Source organism: Haliotis rufescens, unplaced genomic scaffold, assembly GCF_023055435.1.
Source record: "Haliotis rufescens isolate VD_foot unplaced genomic scaffold, xgHalRufe1.0.p SCAF_5, whole genome shotgun sequence".
NCBI classification, from domain to species: Eukaryota; Metazoa; Mollusca; class Gastropoda; order Lepetellida; family Haliotidae; genus Haliotis; species Haliotis rufescens.
In genome coordinates this window covers 44,864,785-44,891,557 of record NW_025964223.1, presented here as the reverse complement: position 1 = coordinate 44,891,557, position 26,773 = coordinate 44,864,785, and the positions used below count along the sequence as shown (strand labels likewise).

The window sequence follows — 26,773 nt, the reverse complement described above, 5'->3', positions numbered from 1 at the left end:
CATAACGCACAATCAACCAAGTTACCGAGCATGTCAACCAATTCAATTAAGCACCTCTCACAACCAGCATAGATTGCTGGCTACGGCCATCAGTCATCCCCCTGATAGTACATGATTATATACAAACCTGTTCTTTGTATGTCTGTCCATTTTCGCTTATTTCAACAATCTGGCTCTCTTGCATATAGATGTTACGGAGTGGCGATGTGAAACCGCTGCAAATTATATTGCTGTTTGTAGTGGTCGGTTATTAATGATGTAACTGTTATTAGAGAGCAAGTAAAATGCAAAGTCATATTGTTTTTCATTCTTTCAAGTTTATTTAACAAGTAAGTTATTTACATGTATGTAACCAAATTGCATTTAGAGCCATTTTTTCATTGTTTTTGTATTATATTGTAACAATTTTACAAAGCACATTCCACATTATGCGCTCAGACCATGATAGATCGAAACAGTACCTAGAGCTCGGTTAATGAATCAGTGTGTTTTATCTCTTAAAACCCAGGAAGTATATAACCCAAGCAGTCTATGAAGTGCAAGAAGGTTAACACTCATATACTAATTACCATCTTCCCCTACCGGGTATCCATTCACTGCTGACCCGTGAAGATTCCGGGGTAGAATAGGACTTCAGCAACCCATGCTTGTCGTAAAAGGTGACTATGCTTGTCGTAAAAGGCGACTAACGGGATCGGGTGGTCAGGCTCGCTGACTTGGTTGATGCATGTCATCGATCCAAATTGCGTGGATCGATGCTCATGATATTAATCACTGGATTGTCTGGTCCAGACTCGATTATTTACAGACCGCCGTCATATAGCTGGAATATTGCTGAGTGCGGCGTTAAACAACCAACTAACCAACTAACCATTCACTTCTGGGTGAACACAGGAATATTGTGAACAAACTGGCCTAAACAGATATCACATATGTGCTTGAGTGCTCGACCGAAGACTGTCAGGAGGGTCATCCATCCAACTACTCTTCGGAACCGACGTTGCTGAACTTCTCCTAATTTGTGACCTGTACGCTATAGCCAGTACCACTTAACTAACCAGATTATCTATCAATCACATCTCATCTCTCACTCTTACAAACACTGGTGAAATGTAGATAACATCAAGTTCCGAAGGCTGTGGCTCAGCATGAAATCGAGGCATCATCACATGTGCTGACTCCTTGAATCTCCCTTGCAGCACATCACAACTATGGTGTTCACGTCATTCCGTTTCATCTTTATCATTCTTACCGGACAAGGCGTTTTTGCTGAAGAATGAGTGAGTGAGTTAAGTTTTAAGTCACATGGGCAATATTTCAGCCATAACGTGACTAAATCAAGTTATATATTAATACATAGTGACAATAAAATCTGTCGACAAAGGACAGTAAAAACACTAGACTATCACAGATGTAGATTGTAAAACTAGCATATCAGAATAAAATTCATAACAATTCAAAACAGTACACAATAAAAATGGGCTTTAGATCACCAATAGCCAAAGGTAGGTCACCAAACTAGGTACCATGGGGACTTACTATACTTCTGCTACCTACATGGTAACCCAGCAGGATTTACACCATCCCTCCGGCTACTGGTGATTGTCGGCAAGTTTAAGCCAAAACATTTAAAAACAACAAGAATTCTACGATTAAAAACATGGAAAATGAAAAATACTTTGAATGAAATGGGACTTACATACCTTCTCAGGGGGACAATTATTTTACGTTACTTCAACCCCCTTTGAAGGTACAGCCACTAACAAACTCAGTTATTACGTCATTCTACCAAATTAAAATCACATACTGTTTACAATACATGTACATATCAAAATTTATCAAGCAATTCTATTTCTTTTAAAAAACCAAGAATTAAATGAGAATTAATCTGATTAAAAAGATCCTTTAACGATGAAACTTTGAAATACTTATCCCTTGTGATGGAAAAATCAATACAGTCAAGCAGGACATGCTTGACCGTGATTCTCTCATCACAAGGGATACAGAACGGAGGATCTTCACCTTTTAACAAATATTCATGTGTGTATCGCGAGTGGCCAATACGACATCGTCGTACAATGACCTCTTCAAATCTGGACTGACAACCCAAGTAGGTGTAACCTATGGTTGGTTTTATAGCATGTAATTTATTAATACCTACTTGGGTGTCCCACTTCTGCTGCATTATATCTCTGATGTAGTTTCTTATTACAGGTTTATAATCGCTGTATGGAAGCAGAAGTGGTGTCACAGATTCGTTGAGTGCTGCTTTAGCAGCAGCATCAGCCATTGTGTTACCTGTGATGCCCATATGACTCGGTAACCAACAAAAGACGATGTCGTATTGGCCAGTTGAAAGATCATTGTAAAGTTCTAAAACATCTAAAATCAGTGGATGAGTGGAAGATACATTATGCAGTGCCTGAAGGCAAGAAAGAGAATCAGAAAAGATGATAAACTGTTTACATGAAGACTGGTGTTTAATATATATCAAAGCTGTAAGGATAGCATTGGCCTCAGCAGTGAAAATAGAGCTATTGTCAGGTATTCTAAATGATATGGTTTGTGATCCAACGACAGTGGCACTTGCTACTTTGCCACCACCCTTGGATCCATCAGTAAAGATTGAACGGTGAGTGTCATATTTGTTTCTTAATTGTAAATATTCCTGATGATAAACCAGTTGATTTGTTTCAGACTTGAGAAAGCGTGTCAGTGAAATGTCTACTTCTGGCCTCACCAACTGCCAGGGAGGAGTAGACAAAAGCCGAGAAGGAGAGATAAGATCCAAATCAAGATTTGCAACAGTAATATTGGATTTGAGCCGAATCCCAAGTGGAGGAACCAGCTTCGGTTTCTTCAGAAATAGATTTTCATAGAGGGGGTAGAATACAGAGGCATAAGCAGGATTAGAGGGGTTCGAACGTAATTTAGAAATATATTGAAGAGACAATTTAGTACGGCGTTGTTTTAAAGAAGGTTCATCAGCCTCCACATAGAGGCTGTCAACCGGAGAAGTTCGAAAAGCACCAAGACATAGACGTAGTCCTTGATGGTGAATTGAATCCAGCTTTTTTAAATTGCTCTTGCAAGCTCCAGCATACACAATGGAGCCATAGTCCAATTTAGAACGGATCAATGATCGATATAAGTGAAGGAGGGTTTTCTGATCCCCTCCCCACTTTGAATTTGAAACGACTTTTAACAAATCTAGGGCCTTCAGGCATTTGGTCTTCAGATAAGTAATATGTGGCAAAAAGGTTAAATGATGGTCGAAAATTAATCCTAAAAATTTGGCTTCTTTTACAATCTTGATTGGAGTGCCATCTAAAAAGAGTTCAGGGTCTTTATGGGGTTTATATTTCCGACAGAAATGTATACAATTGGTCTTCCTCTGTGAGAACTTAAAGCCATTCTCAAGACACCATTTATGAATTTTATTAAGACACAACTGTAATTGGCGTTCAATAGTACGCATATTTTTACCACGACATGATATATTGAAATCATCCACAAACAATGACCCATCAATTGAGTCATTTAATACTTTTGATAAACTATTTATTTTTATACTGAACAATGTGACAGACAAAATACTGCCCTGTGGAACACCCTGATCCTGATTATAATGATCAGACAGGGTTGATCCAACACGAACTTGAAATTGTCTGTCAGTTAAAAATTGCGATATAAAATGAGGCAAACGGCCTCTTAAACCAAAGTCATGTAAATCTTTTAAAATACCATGTTTCCATGTTGTATCGTAAGCTTTTTCTAAATCGAAAAAGATCGATACAGCATGTTGTCTATTTACAATGGAATTTTTAATGAACGATTCTAAACGCACTAAATGATCGATAGTACTTCTGTTCTTCCGGAAACCACATTGTATATTGGTAAGAAGATTATTTGTTTCCAAGTACCACACTAATCGATTATTTACGATGCGTTCCATCGTTTTACAAACACAGCTAGTTAAAGAGATAGGGCGGTAATTTGATGGATCAGAATGATCCCGCCCAGGTTTGGGTATTGGTATAACAATGGCATTATGCCATGAAGGTGGAAACGTCCCAGATGTCCAAATGTCATCAAATATAGTCAACAAAGTTTCAAGGCATGATTCTGGCAAGTGTTTCAGTAGCTGATAATGAATATTATCAGCGCCTGCTGCTGTATCATGAGCTTGCCCTAAGGCAGTATGTAGCTCATGTAGTGAAAATACCTCATTGTAATCTTCACCATTATCAGATGTAAAATTTACTTCTTTTTTTTCCTGTTGGAGTTGATACTTTTGAAATTCAGGAGCGTAATTAGATGAAGAAGAATGTTGAGATAACGTTTTCCCAAGTCTATTGGCAATATCAGATTTAGTCGTTAGCAAAGTATCGCCATCCTTTAGATGGTTTACTGTAGAATTTGATCCCTTGCCTTTGATCTTTTTGATCATGTTCCATACCTTGGACATGGGGGTACGAGAGTTAATTTTTGAGACATAATTCTGCCAGGATTGACGTTTATTTTGTTTAAAAAGACGTCTCGCCTTAGCATTTGAAATTTTGACGATGTTCAAGTTATGGACAGTGGGATGTTTACGGAAGTATTTCTCCGCCTTCTTACGACATTTCCTAGCGTGTTTGCAAGTGTCATCAAACCACGGTTTACGAACACGTGGGTTGATCGAGGACTTAGGTATTGATTCATCAGCAATTTCATTCAGTTGATCTGAGAACAACTGAATGGGGTCAATAACATTCTGAAAAGACGTAGGTTGTAATTTATCTTTGCATAAAGATTGAAATAAAAGCCAATCAGCCTTCACAAAATTCCATCGAGGTGAAGGTGGATCATCAACGGGATGAATGGGTTTAAGCACGGTGGGGAAATGGTCACTCCCACATAGGTCATCATGGACGGTCCATGAGAATTCATTCAACAACACTGAATCCGTCAAAGACAGATCTAATGATGAATACGTACCAGTTGCAGGGTGTAAGTAGGTGTCCGAGTCATCGTTAAAGATGCAGAGGTCATTATCAGAAACAAAATCCTCGATGACTTTACCCTTTTGATTAATGATAGAACCTCCCCATAAAGGATTATGTCCATTTAGATCACCCATGATGACACAGGGCTTTGGGAGCTGGTCGTACAGTTTTTGGAGATCATTACGCTGAAGATTTGAAGATGGAGGAATGTATAAGGAGCAAAGTGTGAAGGCAATATGCAGTGTAAGTCTAACTGCAACAGCTTGCATATTCGTGTCAAGCGGAACAGGACTGTGAACAACGCCCCGCCGCACCAAAATAGAAGCTCCTCCAGTAGCTTTATCTCCCGGAGGAGAGAAGGAATGATACGAACTATACTGCCTTAAATCAAATGTGTCGGTTGTTTTAAGGTACGTTTCTTGTAAAGAAATTGCTGATGGACAAATATCCGTTGATAATAATTGCAGTTCGTTAAAATTGTGCCTAAGTCCTCGGCAATTCCATTGAATTAGATTCGAATGATTCATGGTGGTTCTACCGGAGATCGTTCACGTAAACGTGAAGAGGAGTCACCACTGCTGTGGTGTGAAGATGGGGTGACATCCATCTCAAGAGGCTCAAAGTAATTGTGAACATCTACAGATGTTTCAGTGAGAGTAGGGATCTTTGTAGAAATTTTCTTGTTTTGTTTCTTCTTTTGTTTTTTTGGCATTTCAGTTGATGGTTTGTTGGTAGCTGGTTTATCAGGAGTGGGTGTAGATGGGGCCACAACCTGAGTCACAATGATAGAATCTGAAGACATTTCACCTGGGCTGACAGAATGAGTTGTTTGACTGTCACATGATGTTGTCAGAGGCAGCGGGTGTTCAGAATGTGTCCACGTCAAGTCCGTCTGACATTCTATAGATCTACTGGTTGAAGGGCGAGAGACAGCAGCAGCAGCAGCATAAGATTGTTTGGATGAAGGTGTCCGGCTATCATAGAGTTTTTTTGCATCAAAGTAACTGATGTTGTTTTGACATCTGATTGTCAAAATGTCTTTTTCACGTGTCCAAAAAGGACAGGATTTTGATGACGCTACATGTTGACCCTTACAATTTGTACATTTCAGGTCTGCTGTACAGCCTGAACCATCATGATTTCCACCACAACGGTGGCAAACAGTAGGACGATCACATGATTTGGAGCCGTGCCCAAACTTCTGACATTTGTAACACCGGAGTGGATTGGGGACATACACCTCCACTCCGATGTTAAAATAGCCTGCCTTAATAGATTGTGGAATTGTTGAAAGAGAAAAGGAGAACAAATAAGTATTTGTTGGAATGAAATTTTCACCATCTTTTCTATTGAAACGTTTCACTGATGTGACATTCTGTGATTTAAGTTCTTCCAAAATGTCATCTTCTGACATTTCAGCCAGGCAACGAGCTCTGTCGCGGATGATCCCTCGACTCGAATTCAACGTTCTGTGTTCAGAAACAACAACTTCTGTGTTAGCAAAGCTAGTACATTTTAAAAGATTAATAGCCTGCTGTCTCCGTGCACACTCCACCAAAAGAGAGCCGCTCCGGAGCCGTGAAACATTCTTCACCTCACCACAGATACCTTCAATGGCTTTAGATATTGCAAAGGGATTGATTTTCAAAGGTAGTTGATTATGTGATTCCACTACGATAAACCGAGCCCAAGAATTTGAAGTTCGTGAAATAGAAGCATCGTCGTCAGATGAGAAAATCTCAGCTTCCAGACGTCTCTTCTTGTCAGTGCGGTTTGAACCAGAATGATTGTGTGCCGTAATGAAAGTAATTGATTCAGCACCCCTGCTCCCCACCCACCATGGAGTGCTACAAAGAGCGATGTTTTCCTGCACCGGATCTCCAACATGCAAACATCAGGGATACAGAGGTGTTATACTCCAGTAAAAACAACATGAATAGCTGCATTTGTCTAACAAATAAAATGCCAGGCTGGTCCGGCCCATGACAAGAAATTGAAGACATACAGAACTCAGAGGTCGAAAGTACCAGATTGGCCCATGAGCCACCGCCTTCTGGCGTAAGACTCTAGGCAATGTATTCAATCCAAAAGTTAGAATACACACAAGTTAGGGACGGCCAAGGCCAAAATATACATTAAAATACAACACACGTGTGCATATACAATATTACGCACAGGGCCTGGCATGACCAGCCGATTGATAAGACCGGGCCCATCTTACCACCCGTCTAGGCGAAGTAAGGGTCGAAGTAGTGTGTTGGGCAAAGGAACACAGTTCCAGGAACCAGTGCCCTCAACTACCAGACTCCCGTCCTCCGCCGACACAGGGACGCAACCCACGGCAAACAGGTTGCCCATTTTAGTCGCCTCATACGACCAGCAATGGGAGGCTGTGGAATTATTCTGCCCCGGTTCCACACGGGGGAAGAGCTATTAGCGTTACCCAGCACTCACCACGAGGAGGTTGCTCTTCACGAGTGCCTTTTGCTGAAGAAAGAACATGTACATGGATTCCACAACTAGACTATGAAGATTTCATGACATCGTGGTACATATTCATAAATGCGTTCAGGAACCCCTTGTTAACATGTATGGCCATGACCAGGTTTCTCTTCATCACGACCCGTAAAGATCCGGGGTAGAATAGGTCTTCAGCAACCCATGCGTGCCGTTAAAGGCGATTATGCTTGTCGTAAAAGGCGACTAACGGGATCGCTGACTTAGTTGATACATGTCATCGATCCCAATTCCGTGGATCGATGCTCATGATATTAATAACTGGGTTGTCTGGTCAAGACTCGGCTATTTACAGACAACCGTCATATAGCTAGAATATTGCTGAGTGCGGCGTTAAACAACACACCAACCAACCTAATCTCTTCATCACAGTTGGATAAGAAATCGACTTCCTTCAACAGATAACTGTTAAATCAATTTGTATTCGCTTCTGAATCTTACCTGATGCAGAATATAACAACTGCGACGATGAATATAACAATGACAATTCCCACTCCGCCCATGACCCAAACCGTCGAAGTATAAATTCGGTTACCATCTGAAATAGATGATGATGGTAATAAAATGAAGGATTGCAGTGGATTGGATATATGAGGGGATATATCGGGAGGAGGACTAAGTACACGTAATTCATATAAACTACCATAGAAACATACACCTAGGCTTGATGGTGACGAAATTAAACAATGATCGAGAAATGGTTACTCGATGGTGATGTATTTGAAATGGGTATAAGAGCTGTGTTTTGGACCTTGGGCTTGCGAGTATTTTGATGACTGTGTCCGCCAACTAACGTTTTGATTACATTTGTAATTTTGGGGTCAAATTCAATTTTTCAGTGTAAACATCTTTTGCCCCGCAGTTAAGTACTAGATGTATGTATGGGAAGCCGGGACTCATATTTCTGGCAACCACATGCAAAATCAAAAGAAGACATGAATCTCTTGTAACTAGTATCTTTTTCAAAACAATTAGAAGGTTGAGCCTTATATAGCCATATATTGTAATACATGTAAATGTCCGTATTTCATAAAAGCGTATAGTAAATAGATGTACAAGATAACATACTTCTCACTGTTGTAACAGAGGTCGAGCTGGTTGAAGGAGACCTGTCGGTTGATGCAGCATCTCGCAAAGAAGACGCGGAAACTGTGTATCCTGTGTATCCTGTGAATCCTGTGGCGGTCGTCAATGTGCTGGATATAATGTAGAACGTCAACGCCAAAGAACAACCAGTCTCGATCATCTCCAAAAGCAGATGCCATTTGGCTCAAAAAGCAAAACAGACTTGAAAACTAAACGAATGCATCACTGAAAATAAGTGACAGCACCAGTTGTTCGCGAAACGGGTACGCATGTCCTGCGCTACGGGTAGCTCGCACCATTCACATAATGTGCATAGAAGGGTTAAATGAGTTCTTTTTCAGTTAGTATGATCAATATGGATCGAGTGGTCTGTTAAATACATAACCAGGGGCATGCGTTTGATACAGACCTAATAGTTGACCTTTTTCTTGATGCATCAGGTCTGATTTGAACCCTCGGAGAACATGCTATCTTGAACTTTGATTCTGTCAAAATAGTTAATATTATACTAGAGTTACAGTCAATTTGGTATTTGTACAGCAAAATTATTATCTGTTGATCATAAACCTAAACGTTGGCAATTTACTTTGAAACACTAAGCTTTCCTGGTGTGTATAATGTTTTAAAATGTACACGTGTTTAACCTTACTTTTTGCAGTATTTCGAATACCAATGCAGATATCTAGTGTGCCAAGTCCTGTGAGGTTCAACAGAATCTCTTGGGTTGAAGCAAAAGTTTCAGTGAAACTTCTATCCTGGAGACAGTGTAGACTGTAGATGGCAGCATTGGTAGTAGATAGTCGTTCATAGAAGTTCAGTTTCACTGTACAGTCACTGATGACAGTACCTGGCAAAGCAAAGATCTCCATCTCGCCGGAAAACTGAGAGATGGTGCAGGAACAAACCTCATGTTCATGAACCATTGTGTTGGCGTTGATGAAGAGGGACGTCGTTGTCACTTCACCACTCTGACACATCGTGACAACTGTCATGTATGAATGTAAAATATCAGGGTTGTTAAATCCAAACATAGTGGTTATATATATTCATAGTCGCATACGAAGTGGGGTCAGAGTAACGATGACAGTACTATTCATGAAAGTGCCAACAGATTGTATACATTAAATAACATGGCAAAGAAGGAGCATGACTTAGCAATCTTTTAAAAGACGTATACTTGATGGGGTAAAGAATATAAGAGATCTATTTGTTTTAAAACGTGGCAATAAATAAGTCCAGCCAGAAGGTTGCGCTGTTTAAAACTTGTCGGGGTCAGCTACATTTTCAGTGATAACCAGATGTCTTACTAGCTACCAAGGCTTAACAGGAAGCTACTGCTTCGTAGCTTCGTATTCTTATTCTAAATATATGAAAACACGATATCATGTGGAATCATTACTATTGAACGTACACTTTATGTAGTATTTCCTTTCGAATGCAATCATGCGCTGTCATATAGATACATGGTGTATTTAGAACTATATGCTTTCATAATGTTAGAGATGAAATGATATTGAGTATATGGAATTTACAAACCTGTAGAAGTATTTTGAAAACAGCCGCCTGCAAAAGGAAACAGTTGCCCAACGGACACATTATCTTATTACAACATCACAGCTTTACAACTATTTCACATAAATGTCTCTACGACGTCGCTTCGACGCCCTACGATGCCTTTACAACGACTCTACAACGGACCTATGTCTACGTCATACAGTGCATCTGCAACGTCTCTATAACGCCTCCACAAACGCCTATACAAAATGCATCTAAACGCCTCTCCAATGCTTTAAAAAGGCCTGTAACACGCCTCTACAATGCCTCTACAACGCCTCTATAACGTTTTTACAATGCTCCTACATCGCCACGAAAACGCCCATACAACGCGTCTACAAAGCCTCTACAACATATCTACAACATCCATAAAAACATTTATAACGCCTCTACAACGACCCTACAACGACAATGCAACGATTCTACATCTCTACAAAACCACTACAATGCCTTTTCAACGCCTATACAACGTCTCTACAATGCTTCACAAACGCCTGTACAACATCTCTACAAGGTCTCTACAACGTCTCTAAAACGAATCTACAACGACTCAGGTACGACAAAGTCTTTATAACGACTCTACAACGACCCTAGAGAGACCCCACAGCAACTTTACAACGTCTCTTCCATAACACTACAACGCCTCTACCTCGACTTTACAACGCTTATACAACGTCTCTATAAAAACACAATAACGTCTCAAGAACGCCTGTACCACGTCTCTACCACGCCTGTCGAACGTATCAACCACGCAACCACGTGAATAAGACTTCTCTATGATGTCTCTATAACGCCCCTAAAAGTCTCTATGACGCCTTCACAACGCCTCTACAACGTCTTTCAAACGTCTCTACAGCGCTTCCACGACGACTCTATATTGGCTCTACGTCTCTACAACACATCTACAACGTCTCTGCAACGACTCTACGAAACCTGTACATTGAAACACCCCCCCCCCCCCCCCCCCCCCCCCCCCATGTTTTTAAAACGTTGACGTCACATTGTGACGAGAACAAGTTATACATTATTAATATATATACTTAACATAATAACATGCCGTTGATGGACAGTCCAACAGCTGGACTAACAGAACTTTTATATGAAATATAAACCAAAGAACTATCATTCAACAACACAATACCAGGGACTGTGACATGAGAGAACAACGTCGCTCTGTAAAAGGTTTTGTTACCAATTCACATATGTTTTCAAAAAAAAGGTTTAAGGTACACTTTAGTATTTCGAAAACTGCAGTTATAATGTTAAAATGATGTATTACATATTTTATTATCACAGTGCAATGAAGCATCATTAAGTATTATCCAAGACATGTGCTTCTAAATTATTCAGTATATATGCATAGTACACTCCCTGTGTGTTCTTCATCAACTAATTTAATCTGTAAGTTGTATAGATGAATTTCGGTAACAATGCTATTATTAACAGTAACCTGTGACCAACCTCTCACAACAGGAACCATGATGATGAGAAATAGTCTCACCAAGGTGGAAGTGCGACCCATTCCCGATGCCACACAATCCAGAGAGCATCCACGCCACATCATGTACGGCTGTGATTGACCACGTGGATCAACACTGGTGTTGACGTCCTGCAGTGAATGTCGTTAATGGTCCAGGGTAAACTCACAACTTCCCAAACAAGGATGCATTTTCCATCTGCGTGCCGTAGTCATGCTCTGTATGCAGTAATCAGGATACATGCATGAAGCTCTTTTTCCGTGATACTTTGTACAAACGTACTGAATGTGAAACGAGGAGTCATAAAACCGTTTTGAGCCTGGCATTCATAAAACTAAAATATTGCCATCAGGTTTTATTATTCTTTATCATACATTACACTTGTTCCGTCTCCCACAATGTTGCAAAACAAATATATATTTCTTAAGCGATTTTTCTTTACTGACAAGCAGCGGAATCTCTGTACTTGTACACACACACAGACGTAATTTATATTTACATAATTTAGTTTCAACAAGATAAGCAAATGCTCTGAACTTTCTGGATCACCGATCACTTGATTGTCTGGTTTGTGTACAAGCCACCGTCGCATGTTATGACTACTGCTGTGCGGCTTCAGGCAATAAATACTTATTATTTATGCAAATTGTGTGATTCGTGGGTGCTAGCGGTAGGGCAGGCCATGCTTACCCTTTTCGCGAACACCTAGTGTCATCACTGATTTTACAGTGGGCCATTCGTATAATTCATTTTCACAGCTCCTTTACCCTTAACGCCAAATAGAATCTGTTTCGACGAGGAACCAAAACTGGCTCTTACCTTGCATTCACATTTTATAATATTCTCCAAGTCATGATCAGCTGCCCTTGTTTTCATGTTCATGTTCAGATACCAACCCTTCACAGCAGCGTTAAATCTCTGACCATGCAAGTTAAAAAAAAACTTAAACAGGTGGTAGTCACTTGGGGCCACGTCTCGTGGACTGGGTTCAAGCTTGTATCCACATTCCAGAACAGCAGCGATTGCAGCATGAGTGCTGTGAACTGGAGTATTGTCCTGATGGATCAGAGCATCACATCGAAGTGTGTCACGACGCTTCACTTTCCAATAAGTTGGCTAGTATCCACCATTTATTGTTGTTTCCCTTGGTATATAATCGAAGTGGATTGTGCCTTTGTTGTCCAAAAGAAGGTTTCGATAACATTCTTTGTGGATCTATTTGCTTTCAACTTCTTGGTGTTAGGAGACTTTTTTTGTACTCCATCCAATATTGCTTGCTTTCGGGATCATAGTGATGAATAAATCTCATCCCCTGGCACTAGATTAGGTGAAAGTCTTCTGGATTGCCCCTAACGATCCCTACTTATTGAGTGTAATGTGCCAGAATAGATGACATCAATGAACCAGTATGGACGTCATCAGTGTTTTCTTTTGTGATGCTTGTTTCGGGTCTACGAGAGAGAGTGAAAGTAGGTGTGGGTTTGTGAGTGAGTGTGCGTGCGTGCGTGCGTGTGCTGGGGTTATGCTTTCAAAAACAATTTGGCCTTAGGTGCACATGATGATTGTCCTCAAAGAGAATGTTGAGGTTCTCTCCGTTTGGATCAACTTTTGCAGGTCTTGAGGTAGTGATAGGAAACATTTCCTGTTTCTAACAAAAACAACATGTTTACACATGAGTATATATCACACACCGATACCCACAGAGCTCAGAAATAAATCACAGGGGTATACATGCGTATATATTGTATATCACACACTGATACCCAGAGAGTGAATAAATAGATCTCATGGATATATATCACACACTGATTCCCACGGAGTTAATACATAAATCATATGTGAAAATCACATGAAGTAAAGAAGAACAATGATGTGTCCAAAGAAAATATTGTATTTATTCAGCATTTCCTTTGTGGAATGTATAATCAATATAAATGAATGCATGGGGGTTATTTGTTATTGTTACTGTACAGAAAATAATAAATTAAACAAAATGCACATGAGATAATGGTAGGTAGTTGCGGTACGGGACAGTTGCGTGAGTGGGCAAGAACTACTCTCCTCGGAGTCATGATTGATATCATTGGCTTATTACAAGTATAAAATTCTGTGACATTTGAATAAACAAAAGAGTATCAAATTGACGTTTAGTCGCGACGTTGAACAATGTCGTGAAGGCCTGGAAACAGTATCCTCATTGCTTGTGTCAGTTTGATTGTTGTAGGCAGCATGTGTTGCACTGTGCAATAAATGAACATGTCCTGTTCCGAATACAGGGCATATGGAATGGAAAATGTGATAGTAGTATAAATAACATCGGAGAAATAAACTACTGTACATGATACAAATATGAATCTTTGATATCGGAGAATAATAAATCTCAATTATCCACCGAAACAGATTCCATATGGCGAAAAAGGCAAAATAAAGATGATAACTAAAGGGCTTGATTACTGGAAATGAGCGTACACCTCTGAAAGCAATACACCAACAACATTTGGACGTGTGAGGTAAAAGAGCGGACACCGAAAGTCAACGACGACTCAAGGCGCCCACGGAAAGGATAAATATATACCCCACCGGCTGCAACCGCAGGAATGCGTTTTCTAAATATTATGTTTTAGAGTCGTCCTACAGCGGGTTAATCAAAACGACGTGCGTAATGTCATATCACCGTGTCATATCACAATTCTCACAGAATAGCTTTTAATAAGATTCCGGAGTGAAGAAGGTCTGTTTAAACCAAGTTTCATTTCAATCAACTCAACGGAAACGTTTTTTGGTGTGTAACTTAGATCATTTACAGATGACACATTGATATTAATTCAACGGTAGCCTGAAAAGTGCAACCGTTTTTGTGCCTAAGGACATATATCTGTGTGGAGGTAAGCTCTAGCAGGATCCGCCGGCTGATGGTTCAAGTACCAAATGCCAGGAATTCAACTGCAGCCCGTAAAGTGTGACCACTGGATTGCCAGTGGTTGAAGGCGCTTCATCCTTCGGTGTGAAGGTTAGCTGTACCAGGATCCTCTGGTCGAAATGTTAAGTACCAAACCGATTTATCAGCACAACGCCAGGGTTTTACCAAAGGGATGTATGGCTGTCTTATCACGTTATGCAGACATGCTACGTCATAATATTGTTTTAACCAAAGTAATCACTCAATCTCTATAAAGCAGGATTACACGAGACAAGTTTCAATGTCACCATTACACGCCCAAACGATGCGGTGCTCTTCGTGCTAACCTTGCTAAGGTGTTCACAATCGATAAAGTCTCTGTGTGGAACCTTTCCTTCCACCAGGTGAACAATACGACATACGCTTTGAGCATTCTCTGCTAGGTTTAGTGACTAGTGTATACATCATCTCGACTTGATCCTGGTCTAACTCAGGGTCAGCGTCATTGACTGAGGGCTCCACGGTGTCAGGTTCTTCAGAAACGAAGGAGGATGCATTAGACACGTTGTCTTGGGGACGTGGTTCCCACTGTGGAAGAGACATCAGTTCCGGGCATTCACCGTACAAGGGGTTAAGGACTTGGATATGTGGGATGGACCCTTCCGGGCTGACCAGAGAGGCAGCTATGGACTTTATTCCTTCTTCGTCTAAATCGTCATCATCACCCTTCTGATGTCGGCACCTAACGAAGTGAAACACAAGAACGGTATTACACGGCTGTAGAAGGGCTGAAAAGAGGTGACAAACTGTTTGATTTTGTTCTAGAAAGAAACAATCTGGGTTTGACTATTAACATACTTGCTTCGTCCAATCGTTAGTTAGATAAGGTACATGCTGCATGTCACTGTTGTATATTGTATATCTGACTTGACACTGACCTGCAACACAGCACGATGACTGTCAAGACCAGGATAACAATTACTCCAACTGATAGGCCAACCGCTAACTCAACCACTGGAAATATATTAAGTTTCAGATGTAGTGACATACAGTCAACACGACTGTTAACACATTTTGTTTGTTGTTTATTGTTGTTTAACGCCACACTCAGCAATAGTCCAGCTATGACGGCGGCCTGTAAATAATCAAGACTGGACTAGACAGTCCAGTGATTGACATCTTGAGCATCGATCCACGCAATTTGGATACGATGACATGCATCAACCAAGTCAGCGAGACTTTACGGCAAGCATTGGCTGCTGAAGACCTGTTCTACCCCGGATCTTCTCGAGTCTACGAACACAACGAATATTAGCTTTGCTGCTTACAGAAATGTTTACACTGGTATAATCAATATTGTATAGTGATTCGCAAACACATGCTCATGATATTGTCGGAATCGTACAATCGACTCACTAATTAGCAGCAAAGTTTTCTTGTGGACATGGAAAAGGTTTTTGCCACTTTTGTGTTATATATAAGTAACGAATTCATTTCGAGGGCTGTTGGTTAAAGTGCAATAAATATCGTTTCAAAACTGAAATAGTCAAGTGCTTTCTTTGAATGACCAATTGCAATTATAAGTAAAACCTATATCATACAGATGAACCACTATTGTCGAAATGGCAATATTAAAAACGTGGAATGTATTATAGTTAACAACTGTTTTACCAGGGAAACGTATGCCTGGAGACTTGATATCAGGGTTCGTGTCGTTATCTGCAGTGGGAGTACTTTTAGCAACCGCCGGTCCAAGTGTTATTAGGGATGGGACAGTAGTTTCCGGCTCAGATGGTGGTGAAAGCGATACAAACTTTGCTGTTGATGGTCTCTGTGACATTTCTCTTGTCGTTACAAACACACTTGTTGCTGTATCTGGAGAAGTCGTTGATGAAAGGGATGTAATTCCTGATGCAGTTGTCGTATTAGTTGACGTTGTTGTTGAACCAGTGGGCGGTGTTGTGGACGTTACTACAGGTTCCGTCTTGGATAGCGTTGTTCTGGTTTGTGCCTTCGCTGAAGATAAAGGTGTAGTTGTTGATGTTGAATATATAGGTGGTGATGTAAATCTTATTGATGTTAAAGATGTTGATGGTGAGGATGTAGTTATGATTGTTGTCTTCGATGATGCGGTTGGCGTAGCTACCGTAGTCGTGGTGTTTACAGCCGCACTAACACCAGACGAACAATCGAGCCGGAGAGCAGTCGCTGCAATAACAAATGATTACTTGAGACAGGCAACAAATGATACCATAGAATTATGTTACGACGAAGACGTTGAAATGCAGGGGGCGTATTAACAACACATTACAGTTTGAGGCTATTCTAAGAAATACCAAAAGTTACTCTTCACTCCAAGAATTTTCTTAAGTCATAACTAAATTTTCATAAACACCTTTAGCACAAAGGGAACTCTTAAAATTAACCCTTCAAAATAGCAGATATTCACAGACAAGGATATGCCACATGCGAACTTTCAGGGACTATATGGTTGTGTTTGAACTGAATAAAGTGACTGCAAGACAATATTTCATTTCAATACAATATGTGACAACTATTTCATACTCCTCCATGGCTCTAAAACTAAATGCTAGAGTTTTATCATGTTCATATCGTTACTGATGCATATTAGTTTGACTTGATCCGGACAGTCAAATTATGCATTAAACACTTTTAGGGATGTATCTACTTCCCATAAACATACCTTTATCTTTTGTTTTAATATGTAAACAAAATTGGGCGACACCTTGACCTGTAATATTCAGTTTCAATGCCTGCGAACTGGTCAGATTGCTGGTAGCGGAAGATGTCGTGCCTTGGCAACCAACTAGGCTGTATTTGAGAACATCAAAACTGATCCGTGCTTGGCAGTTCGTCTGGTCTATTTTTATCGGGTATATCTCTATTGAGCTACTAGTAGCGTTGACAATACGTAGACTACATGAACACCCGACGAACTGTCCTGAGTGTAGGGTGTAGTCCAGGTACATGCTGGTTCCCTCCTTGATGTCACCCCGACACATTCCTACAACTGGAACACTGATTGTAATTAGCATCGCCACTCAATTAACGCTATATTATGCCGTCTATAAATAATCGAGTCTGGGATAGACAATCCTGTGCAACGATCCCTACAACCTGGACACGATGACACTGTTAATAATCAGATCATACATGACAATTGTGTCAACAATTCCTCAAATGGGTGAGCAAGAGGGCACACACAAGAAATTATCTCGACTCAATTTCACCATCTTGGGAGTCGAACTCGAGTCGTCAGCATCACCACTAGCTTTAACCACTAGCTATGACCCTCTCAAACAATCTTGATACACATGAACGCACAGTGTGCCTTTATTAGTCCCAGTTTCAAAATGACAAATATATACAAATTGAAGGTAATGTCAGTAACTTAAACAAATATTACAGTTTATTTTAAGTGATAGTATTGTTTGATAACCATTACTTAGAAGTTGACGGATGACAAACTAGACAAAATTTATGGATAACAACCTTTTTACAGTATGAAAGAAGCTGCTATCCATAAATTGGGTCAACGAAGTGATAGTAGTTGTCTTGTGTATGTACAGCTTAACACATTGTGACATATGGTATAACACACCTGGTATCAGATCCTTCTTGGGACACGCAGACACTGCAAACATAACGATCGCACATGAAATCAGTATAATGAATACAGGTATTTAACAATACAGCAGACGCATGACCTTGGGATAAGCACATGCAACAACACTATATGTATGCTGATATAAATACACTGTGAGGAAGGCACGGGTGGCCCAGTCGTCTAAGGCGCCAAGATTCGATGTGCAGAGTTGCGTCACTTGGGCACGCCAGAAACCTATGATTGTGGGTTCGAATCCCGGTTGGCCCAAATTATGTTCTAGGTTTGTCAGCACAATACCCGTTTTCGTGGGTTTCACCGAAGTGGTAAACGTCTGAGACCTGCATCACTTCGGGCTTTCCTCTCACATTAAGCTGACACGCCGTGATATAACTGGAATACTGTTAAAAGCTACGTTAAACCCAACTCACTCACTCACTGTGTGTTTTTATGACTTCAATAGTCTGGTTGTATTAAAGGATTGTGTTTACATTGCTGTTCAATAAGGACCTGGGTTAACATAATGAGTTATCTTTAAGAAACTATTTGAATTATGACAAATCTGTAATTAATTAAAACAACGGCATAATACCCACACTCTTTCTCATATGTAGCCGGTGCCGGCGGTGTCGCAGTTGTTGTTCTTGTAGAGGTGAAGGAACCTGTCGTCGATGACATTGCTGAAACATTCAGGTGGTTACTCATATCAATATTCTTTGAGCATACATATATTATGTTTTGTTTGATTGGTTGGTGTTTTGCAATTTCCACGTGCTTTGTATTTCATATTGTTTTATTTATTTGTTGTTTAACACTGCACTCAGCAATATTCCAGCTATATGACGGCGGTCTGTAAATAATCGAGTTTGGACAAGACGATCCAGTGATTGACACCATGAGCATCGATCTACGCAACTGGGATACGATGACATGCATCAACCAAGTCAGCGAGCATGACCCCCTGATCCCGTTAGTCGCCTCTTACGGCAAACATGGGTTGCTGACGATCAATCCTAACCCGGTTCTTCACGGGTCGTATTTCGTATTGTAATCATACTTAATGTTTTCAATATTATATTTAATGTGGTTGTGGGTAATAACAAGCATAGCAAAATTATAAAAGAATTAGAGTCCTTTGGACTATGGCGCCGTAATTCCCTTTGAAATGTTGCACCCCTTAAGCTGACCAGGGTCGTGGGTTAGAATTCCAGATTGGCCTGATGATTTGTCAATACCTTGAAATAACTGAAATACATTTCAAGTCGGTATAATACCAAATCACTTACTTAAAATCATAATTAGATTGCTCATGGCACTAGTCTATGTGGTAACAATAATAATAACCATCTCTTTGTATTATTTTGCAGGAAAACTTTTTATCTTTCTATCATTTCATTATCAATTGCCAGTGTGCACGAAGTGGAAAAAGTCATCGTGACAGGAAGTTTTCAACGAATTATCATACAAACCAGTCATATCATATCAACACCTACTTTTCATAAATGTGGGTGTGCCCGCGTTAAGAGGAAAGTCATTAAACATCGTGAAGTTTAAATACAAAGGATTTCCTTATTAATTCAACCGTGTAGGGTGTTGATCATTTGTCGAAAGGTTTCCTTGTTGGGCCTTTGTCAACCTCTGCGCATACACGTATATATTGTAGTCTCATTATAGGGGCGACTGGGTAGGCGTGAAGTTTATTTGTTTGCCCGTCACGGAGAAGGCGTGAGTTCGATTTCCCACATGGATACAATATGTAAAAACCCATGTCTTGTGTTCCCCTGTCGTGAAATTCCTGTAAAACTGCAAAACTTAAAACGCATTCACTTGTATTGCTATATTATCAATGTAGAATTCCTGAAAAGAGTGAGTGAGTGAATATGGTTTTACGCCGCTTTTAGCAATATTCCAGCAATATCACGGCGGGGGACACAAGAAATGGGCTTCACACATTGTACCCATGTCGGGAATCGAACCCGCGTCTTCGGCGTGACGAGCGGACGCTTTCACCACTAGGCTACTCGGCCGCCCCCCCTGAAAAGAGGCAGAGGTATTGCCTTCTGAGCGAGGATTAACAGAGCCGTGCAGATGTTTGTATGTGGATGTCATGCAACCTTGCTTGAATAACTTTGAAATCTTGGTTTCAAAGGTCGGGCCTTTGACAAGCACCCGCAAGATGTTGATATTCAAGTTATATCCTCTCAATGCAGGGTTTCAATACAATGCGGGAACACGGGTGGCCCAGTCGTCTAAGGCGCCGCGATTTGCTGTGCAGAGTTGCGTCCCCTGGGCACGCCAGAAACCTATGGTTGTGGGTTCGAATCCTGGTTCGACCCGATTGTTTCTAGGTTTTTCAGCACAATACCCGTGCTCGTGGGTTTCACCGAAATGGTTAACGTCTAAAACCTGCATCACTTCGGGCTTTCCTCCCACATTAAGCTGACACGCCGTGATAGAACTGGAATAATGTTCAAAGCGGCGTTAAACCCAACTCACTCACTCACTCACTTCGATACAATGCCTTGTACGTGTATCTGTATCAAGCAAGGTGAGAAACTAGATATGATACGATTATGCATCTTTCCGAAGCAAGCGTGTCCACAAGTCTATATCAAAGCCTAGAAAAGATGCGATTACGCAGATACTGTTTCTTCAGCTTCTGTTGTCTTCATTTCACAACTTACGATCGAACATACTCTTTCTACGATTATTTCAAAAATCGACATACGACTCTTGCTCAAAAGATGTTTGATCAGGGTTACAACATTCAAGGCCTTCGTAAAGCGTATAAATAAATGTGGTATGCATGACGAAGACATGCCATTGCATGTGTTTGTGACCCGTGCCACCTGTGGGGCAGGATACGCTCACCTTTACGCGAACACCTGGTATCATGCCTATCATATGGTCGGAATCGTTCAATCACCTCTGCTTTTTGCACATTTTCCTATGACTATAGAAACCGTATTTGTGGCTTTTGTTTGTCATTAAAGTAAACGGTTTTTTTCAAAGAAAGGCGTGACATTTGGTAACTTTCCTCTCAAATAGCGCAATTGTTTCATCATCATTCTTTTCGTTAATTGCTAATTAAATGAGCCAATTCATAAACCTTATCAAAGGTTCCTAAAACGGTTGAAAAACGTTCATAGCACGTGCTCCAATCAGATATATAGTAACTCGGTTTTCATCTTGTTTAATCTTACTACTGCCGGTTACCCTAGCTACATGGTCAGAGAGTGAGTGAGTACGCTTTCAGCAATATTCCAGCAATATCTGGGTTTCACACTTTGTACCCATGTGGGAAATCAAACCCCGGCCTTCGACGTGACGGTGGAACGCTTTATCCACTAGGCTACCACACTGCCTCCCTAAGTACATCGCAACACCATGCCTAATACAGACAAGGGACATATGCTTTTGTTAATTAATTATGTCGTAAAACAAATGATGGTAAAGCAAATCTCAGTACAGTAATGAATGCAGAATCTATAACCCCTAATGTTTATTATTATTTTCATAAAATATTATTTCAAACGGTCAGATAAACATTTTTTAATAAATTGTTTATTGCAGATTAGTTTGAAGGGGCAGACTGAAGTTCCTGTCAGGAGCATTTCAACACAGAAATATGTACAATATATCTTCCAAAACTCGTAAGTAACATATCAATGGCAAACCTTTATCCATGCGAGATTAAAATAAAACTTTAAGAAAAAGGAACTTCTCTTACCTATGCTGCTTCCGACACTCAAAATGAAAATATGTGAGACAAGTTTTAAAGCCCAGTCGCCCATCTTGTTACCAACGAAGCTATACACGCATGTGTGCAGATCCAATTGTGGTGGCTATGAGATCACCATTATCAGTTTCTGTTGTGTTGGAGCGTGTCCACAGCAGGCGGATGTTAAATGGCCAAATAGGGTGTGACCAGTTAGCTCTAGGTCGATAATCGTATGACGCATAATCTACATATTTGTACATATTACAAATTATTAATCACTGGACTGTCTGGTCAAGACTCGACTATTTACAGACCGCCGTCATATAGCTGGAATATTGCTGGAGTGCGGCGTTAAACAACAAACCAACCAACCAAATCCTGAAATTTGTCTGTTGTGGTTGCCATGCGACGTGTGATGAGTTGTCGATGACCCATGCTCATATCAAGCATTTTTTTCAAGTTTGTGGGGGCAGTTTAAAGTCGTCCTGATCTTGGATCACCTTCGAAGCTCTCGCTGTCTCTCTCCCTCTTGAACTCCGCTGTCCAATCTGGCATAGAAAGGAGCATCATCCCCTAATTTGTAAAGTTGACACCATTTCCGAATGGATGGTCGTTGGAGTTAGCTCTTTCAGGTGGAGATAATTGATGAGAAAGCGGCAGCAATGCCCTTTTCCCATAGTACTTAATATATGCAAGCCGTTTAGGGTGTACTATGCATTATGATGCCCAATATACCATTTCGATCCTTATTTCGTCTTGACGGGAGATATGATGAGCCCTGTCCAATCAATCGGCTGGTCATGCAAGGCTCTGTGCATCAATATTGTGTTGCACAAGTTTGTTAAACTTTTGAAATGATTTGTCAAAATGATGTAATGATTTGTTTTTGTCTTGACCAAATGTCACATTAGATGAATTCGAAATGTATGCTTTCAAGCATGTAATTTGAGTCATATGGCCAGAAGGCGCTGGCCCATAGGCCAATGTGGTGGGTCTTTTAGTTTTTTCTGCTTGAGTATATCATCCGAGTATCCTTTTGTTGTCGGGGATCCATTCGTTTATAGCATTGTCTTTATGGTACTCCATGTTGGATCCCGAGCTCGGATGATGAAACCTAAAAACTAAACATGGATTAAGAAACTCCCCAAAGAAAGCCAACCGTCCACTCGACACTGATCATGATAAAGAAATTAGACCGTCCAAATCCTCTGGATGCCGGCAACGTTCACTGGTTATTGAGACGCCTCTCACATTTAACCAGTTTGCAATATCTAAGGATATTCAAGGCATAGCAGGCGAGGTCAAACACAGCAAAATGTTACACTATCCTAATAGAATGTACCAGGAAACCGCAATCTACCACCCTCTTGTCAACATATATGTTTCTTGGAGTCCCTGTTATGATCTCTGCTCACAGAACACTGAAAACAGAAGCAAATTTATTGTGAGAGACAGGATAATTATTCACTGATGTGACTGAGATTGATATTGTTAACTTTCCAAAATGAGAGACCAAGAAGTCATATATGTCAAAAGGTTCACCATCCCGAAAAGAAGTCAACACACTGCCAAACAGACTTGACAAGCGTTAACTCGGATCATCGTGAAGTTTTCTCAACTGAATTATGTTTCATAAATAAATACCTGAACATGTCTGTCTAAGGTCTGGAATATGGTGCAAAGGATAAAGGGTAAAGGATCCAAATCTAGTGTTAACCTAAGGTGACATATTATTAACTGATAAATCTGATATAGCAAATAGATTAGATTAATGAATTAATGTAATAAACCGTACTTATCCGGGTTGGTTATTCTCTTTCTTACCAATAATAAAATTTAGTGCAAACGTCTCTTAATCTTATTTCTAACTACTTTCGAAATTTCTTACAGACACGCCCTCACACCAACTCCCTCCATCCCCCCACCCACACACTATAACTCCCTCCTTTTATACATTTCAGCACATTAACATTGAGTCATAATTTGGCTCAGAACATTGTGTAAAATTGACAATCATTAAAAAACGTTATAAAGAAGATTCTTTTCAACTACCTTGACTCAGTCATTATACTTAAAGACATCAGTAACACAGACCCTGAAACAAAGGCATCCAAAACAGTCCAATATTTTCTAGCATCAGGTCTGTGATACGTTCACTGCAACAGTGTTGACATTAAAATGATATTTACATATATCAATATATACAGAGGAAATGCTTAGCATTTATCTTTAAGGAAGTGTGCCGGAGTTGCTTAATACATATATATGTGAACATATACATGTATGTATGGACATTTGGATGGAAAGAGATAAACCTTCTTATGGGTATATATTTGCGTTGTATTACAACGTTAATTAATCAGTATATATTTGTTTTGCGCAAAAAAAATAACTCATATACACTCACAGACACTCTGAATATATATAAAAAAACGTAATTGTCTTTTGATATATATCGATAGAAACACGGAGAGTCTGTCTGAAGAAACCTGATGAAATCTAAACTTGTATGGGATCATTTGGATAGTTGTACTTCACGGTGAGACTAAAGCTTAGTCTCTGAGTGTACACTATTTTGATAAATGGGGTGGAAATTTAAGCCTGAACCTGTTGAGCATCTAGGCTTGTTTCATTTGGGGCTACAGCTTGACAGTAGGGACTGCGCGGAAGGGAAAATAATATGGTTCAGGGACTGAGTCTGTATCGTCGTCGTGATCTTTAGAGCTATGCAATTTGAGCCATCTGAGACAGTGACTCGACACTGGTTTGCACCCATCAGATACCAGTCACTACTGTCGCTACGTCTCTCTCCAAACGAACAATGTCGGAAGTGTATATTTTTAAACCTGCTAATTTACTATTCAGATACATGTTTTAACTTTTAAGTAATTATATGTAACTCGTGTTCAAAAATGTATTATTGCTATCTGTGATGCTGGAACAGTTTTTGTCGCCAATGTGTAGCTTTTGTGGAGTTCTTATGAATATCAAATACATGTATTGAAATATGAACTTGTAAAAGAGCTCATGATCATTGAACCATATGCAGTCGAACCCATTTAATTGGCGTGTACCAGTATGTTATCCATCTACTTATACACACGTATTCTGCACATATACAGAATTCCATTGTTCAATATTCAAAATGTACCCGTGAAGATCCGTGTTAGAATAGGCCTTTAGCAACCTATGCTTGTAAGAGGCAACTAACAGGAACGGGTGGTCAGGCTCACTGACTTGGTTGAGTCATGTCATCGTATCCCAATTGCGTAGGTCGGTGCTCTTGTTGTCAATAACTGGATTGTCTTGTCCAGACTCGATTATTTACAAACCACCGTCATATCGCTGGAATAATGCTGCATACGGCGTTCAACAACAAACGATCAAACAAAAACTATTATTGAACACACTATTATCCAACACTGAGAAATTATACTTGTTATTCTCTATATCTTTAGTTTTATTAATGAAATAATTAGATTAATATTTTAATCGTTTGCGTTGATATCTATTCTGCACATGTTCCAACCCCTAAACTTTGAATATAGTCCTAGGCCAAATGCAAGAAAAGTGCCTTTCTTTTGGGATGTCACAGAAGCAGTACAAGGGTTTTATCCATTGATTTGTATGACACCTCCCACCCTCCAGAAATTCCTATCAGTACGGAAATAGTTCCAGAATGTATCAGGTTACTACTATTAACAAACAGGGTTTTCCCCATTGTTTGACCCCCACAGCCCGTTGGTTGGATATGTGGAGCACAGTTTCTGATGGAGGTTTTTTTAATGTCTTTCAATTTCAGTAGTTAATTTACGGTTACTTTATCTTAGTTCAGAAAAGTGCACTCGATATTTCCTTCTTTTACACCGACTGAGATAGGGTTCGAATTATATTTTCATTTTTACCCTGTATGTACAAAGAACTTTCCTGTGCCTTTGGTTGCATTAACATCTGGAGAGTGTCCTTGAAGAGAGAGTCTTATTTAGACTTCATTGTCTCTTTGAAAGCTCGTGCTAGGAAATCTGAATTACATTTAATATTGTGTTTTTTTCTAAGAATAGATTGAGTTGGGATACCCATCCTATTCGTTTATTCACCAAAGTTATTTTGTACATTTTCCCGAGGCAAGGGCGTTAACTGACTATAAAAGTCCACTCTCCACCCTTGCCAAACTATGCTGGAATTACCAGACTAGATCGTAGCGCTTTTGCGAGTTATGTCCCTTCTATGTCCCTCCTACTGACTAATCAGATTCCACCTCTCATATCGCTTGCGATTGTTTCAAACAAAATGGCGGCGTCATGTCAAGTCGATCTGATCGATAATACATAGATCCGACCTGGAGCCATTTAACCGGTAGGGCGTCATCTTGTCCCCCAAGAGCTAACGATATCCAAGTGAACAGGCTTTACAAATCCTTCAATCATGGATCACTATACTTCAAATGTAATATGGGCACCCGTCAAGGATGTAGCCAATCTCATTAAAATCAGATCTTAGTTTTCGCTATCGCTAAACAAAGATCTGAGGACATCCCATTACGGGTTACGTCAGAACGACCTTTCGCGAATTTTAACCGACCAATGAAATGACTGACAAGAAATCGACATTGGCCAATCAGAAGGCAGCTTTCTCGAGCTTCACGACACTAGTTTCAAACTGGCGACTGCGCTTCGAAGCATATTTTGACGTATTCTCGAATAAACATTTTAAAACAAATAAGAAGAACATTCTGGAATGGCTTAAAGATGACACAGATTGTATGGATATAATCATAAAACCTGTTACTGTCGTTCGGAATACCCCGTGTTAAATATATCGTGGTTGCATGATTAGAAAACACATTCCGACTGTCACTTTCATGATCTGGTAAGCGACGCACTGATTGGTTCAACTTAGATGAAA

At 40.1% G+C, this 26,773-nt stretch overlaps 2 protein-coding genes across 4 annotated transcripts; both read right to left on the bottom strand.

Moving 5' to 3' along the window:
• Window positions 1-760: 760 nt before the first annotated feature.
• LOC124139970 lies at window positions 761-11,866 on the bottom strand. 3 transcript variants are annotated; one of them, XM_048384398.1, is made up of 7 exons: window positions 11,647-11,866; window positions 10,128-10,154; window positions 9,241-9,576; window positions 9,001-9,076; window positions 8,574-8,701; window positions 7,947-8,043; window positions 761-1,269 (listed from the first exon to the last, which is right to left on the bottom strand). In XM_048384398.1, exons 1-7 carry the CDS (start codon window positions 11,693-11,695, stop codon window positions 1,224-1,226), a joined length of 759 nt encoding a protein of 252 aa, XP_048240355.1. In that variant the 5' UTR covers window positions 11,696-11,866; the 3' UTR covers window positions 761-1,223. The 3 variants fall into 3 exon arrangements, with proteins under 3 accessions (XP_048240355.1, XP_046363219.2, XP_048240354.1); XM_046507263.2 differs by having other exon boundaries at window positions 11,607-11,865; XM_048384397.1 differs by lacking the exon at window positions 10,128-10,154 and having other exon boundaries at window positions 11,607-11,866.
• A 1,639-nt stretch (window positions 11,867-13,505) lies between these two features.
• LOC124139971 (location of vulva defective 1-like) lies at window positions 13,506-22,056 on the bottom strand. The gene is made up of 7 exons (XM_046507264.2): window positions 21,878-22,056; window positions 18,744-18,827; window positions 18,145-18,177; window positions 17,227-17,553; window positions 16,194-16,730; window positions 15,461-15,536; window positions 13,506-15,264 (listed from the first exon to the last, which is right to left on the bottom strand). Exons 1-7 carry the CDS (start codon window positions 21,939-21,941, stop codon window positions 14,883-14,885), a joined length of 1,503 nt encoding a protein of 500 aa, XP_046363220.2. The 5' UTR covers window positions 21,942-22,056; the 3' UTR covers window positions 13,506-14,882.
• Between the last annotated feature and the right edge of the window lie 4,717 nt (window positions 22,057-26,773).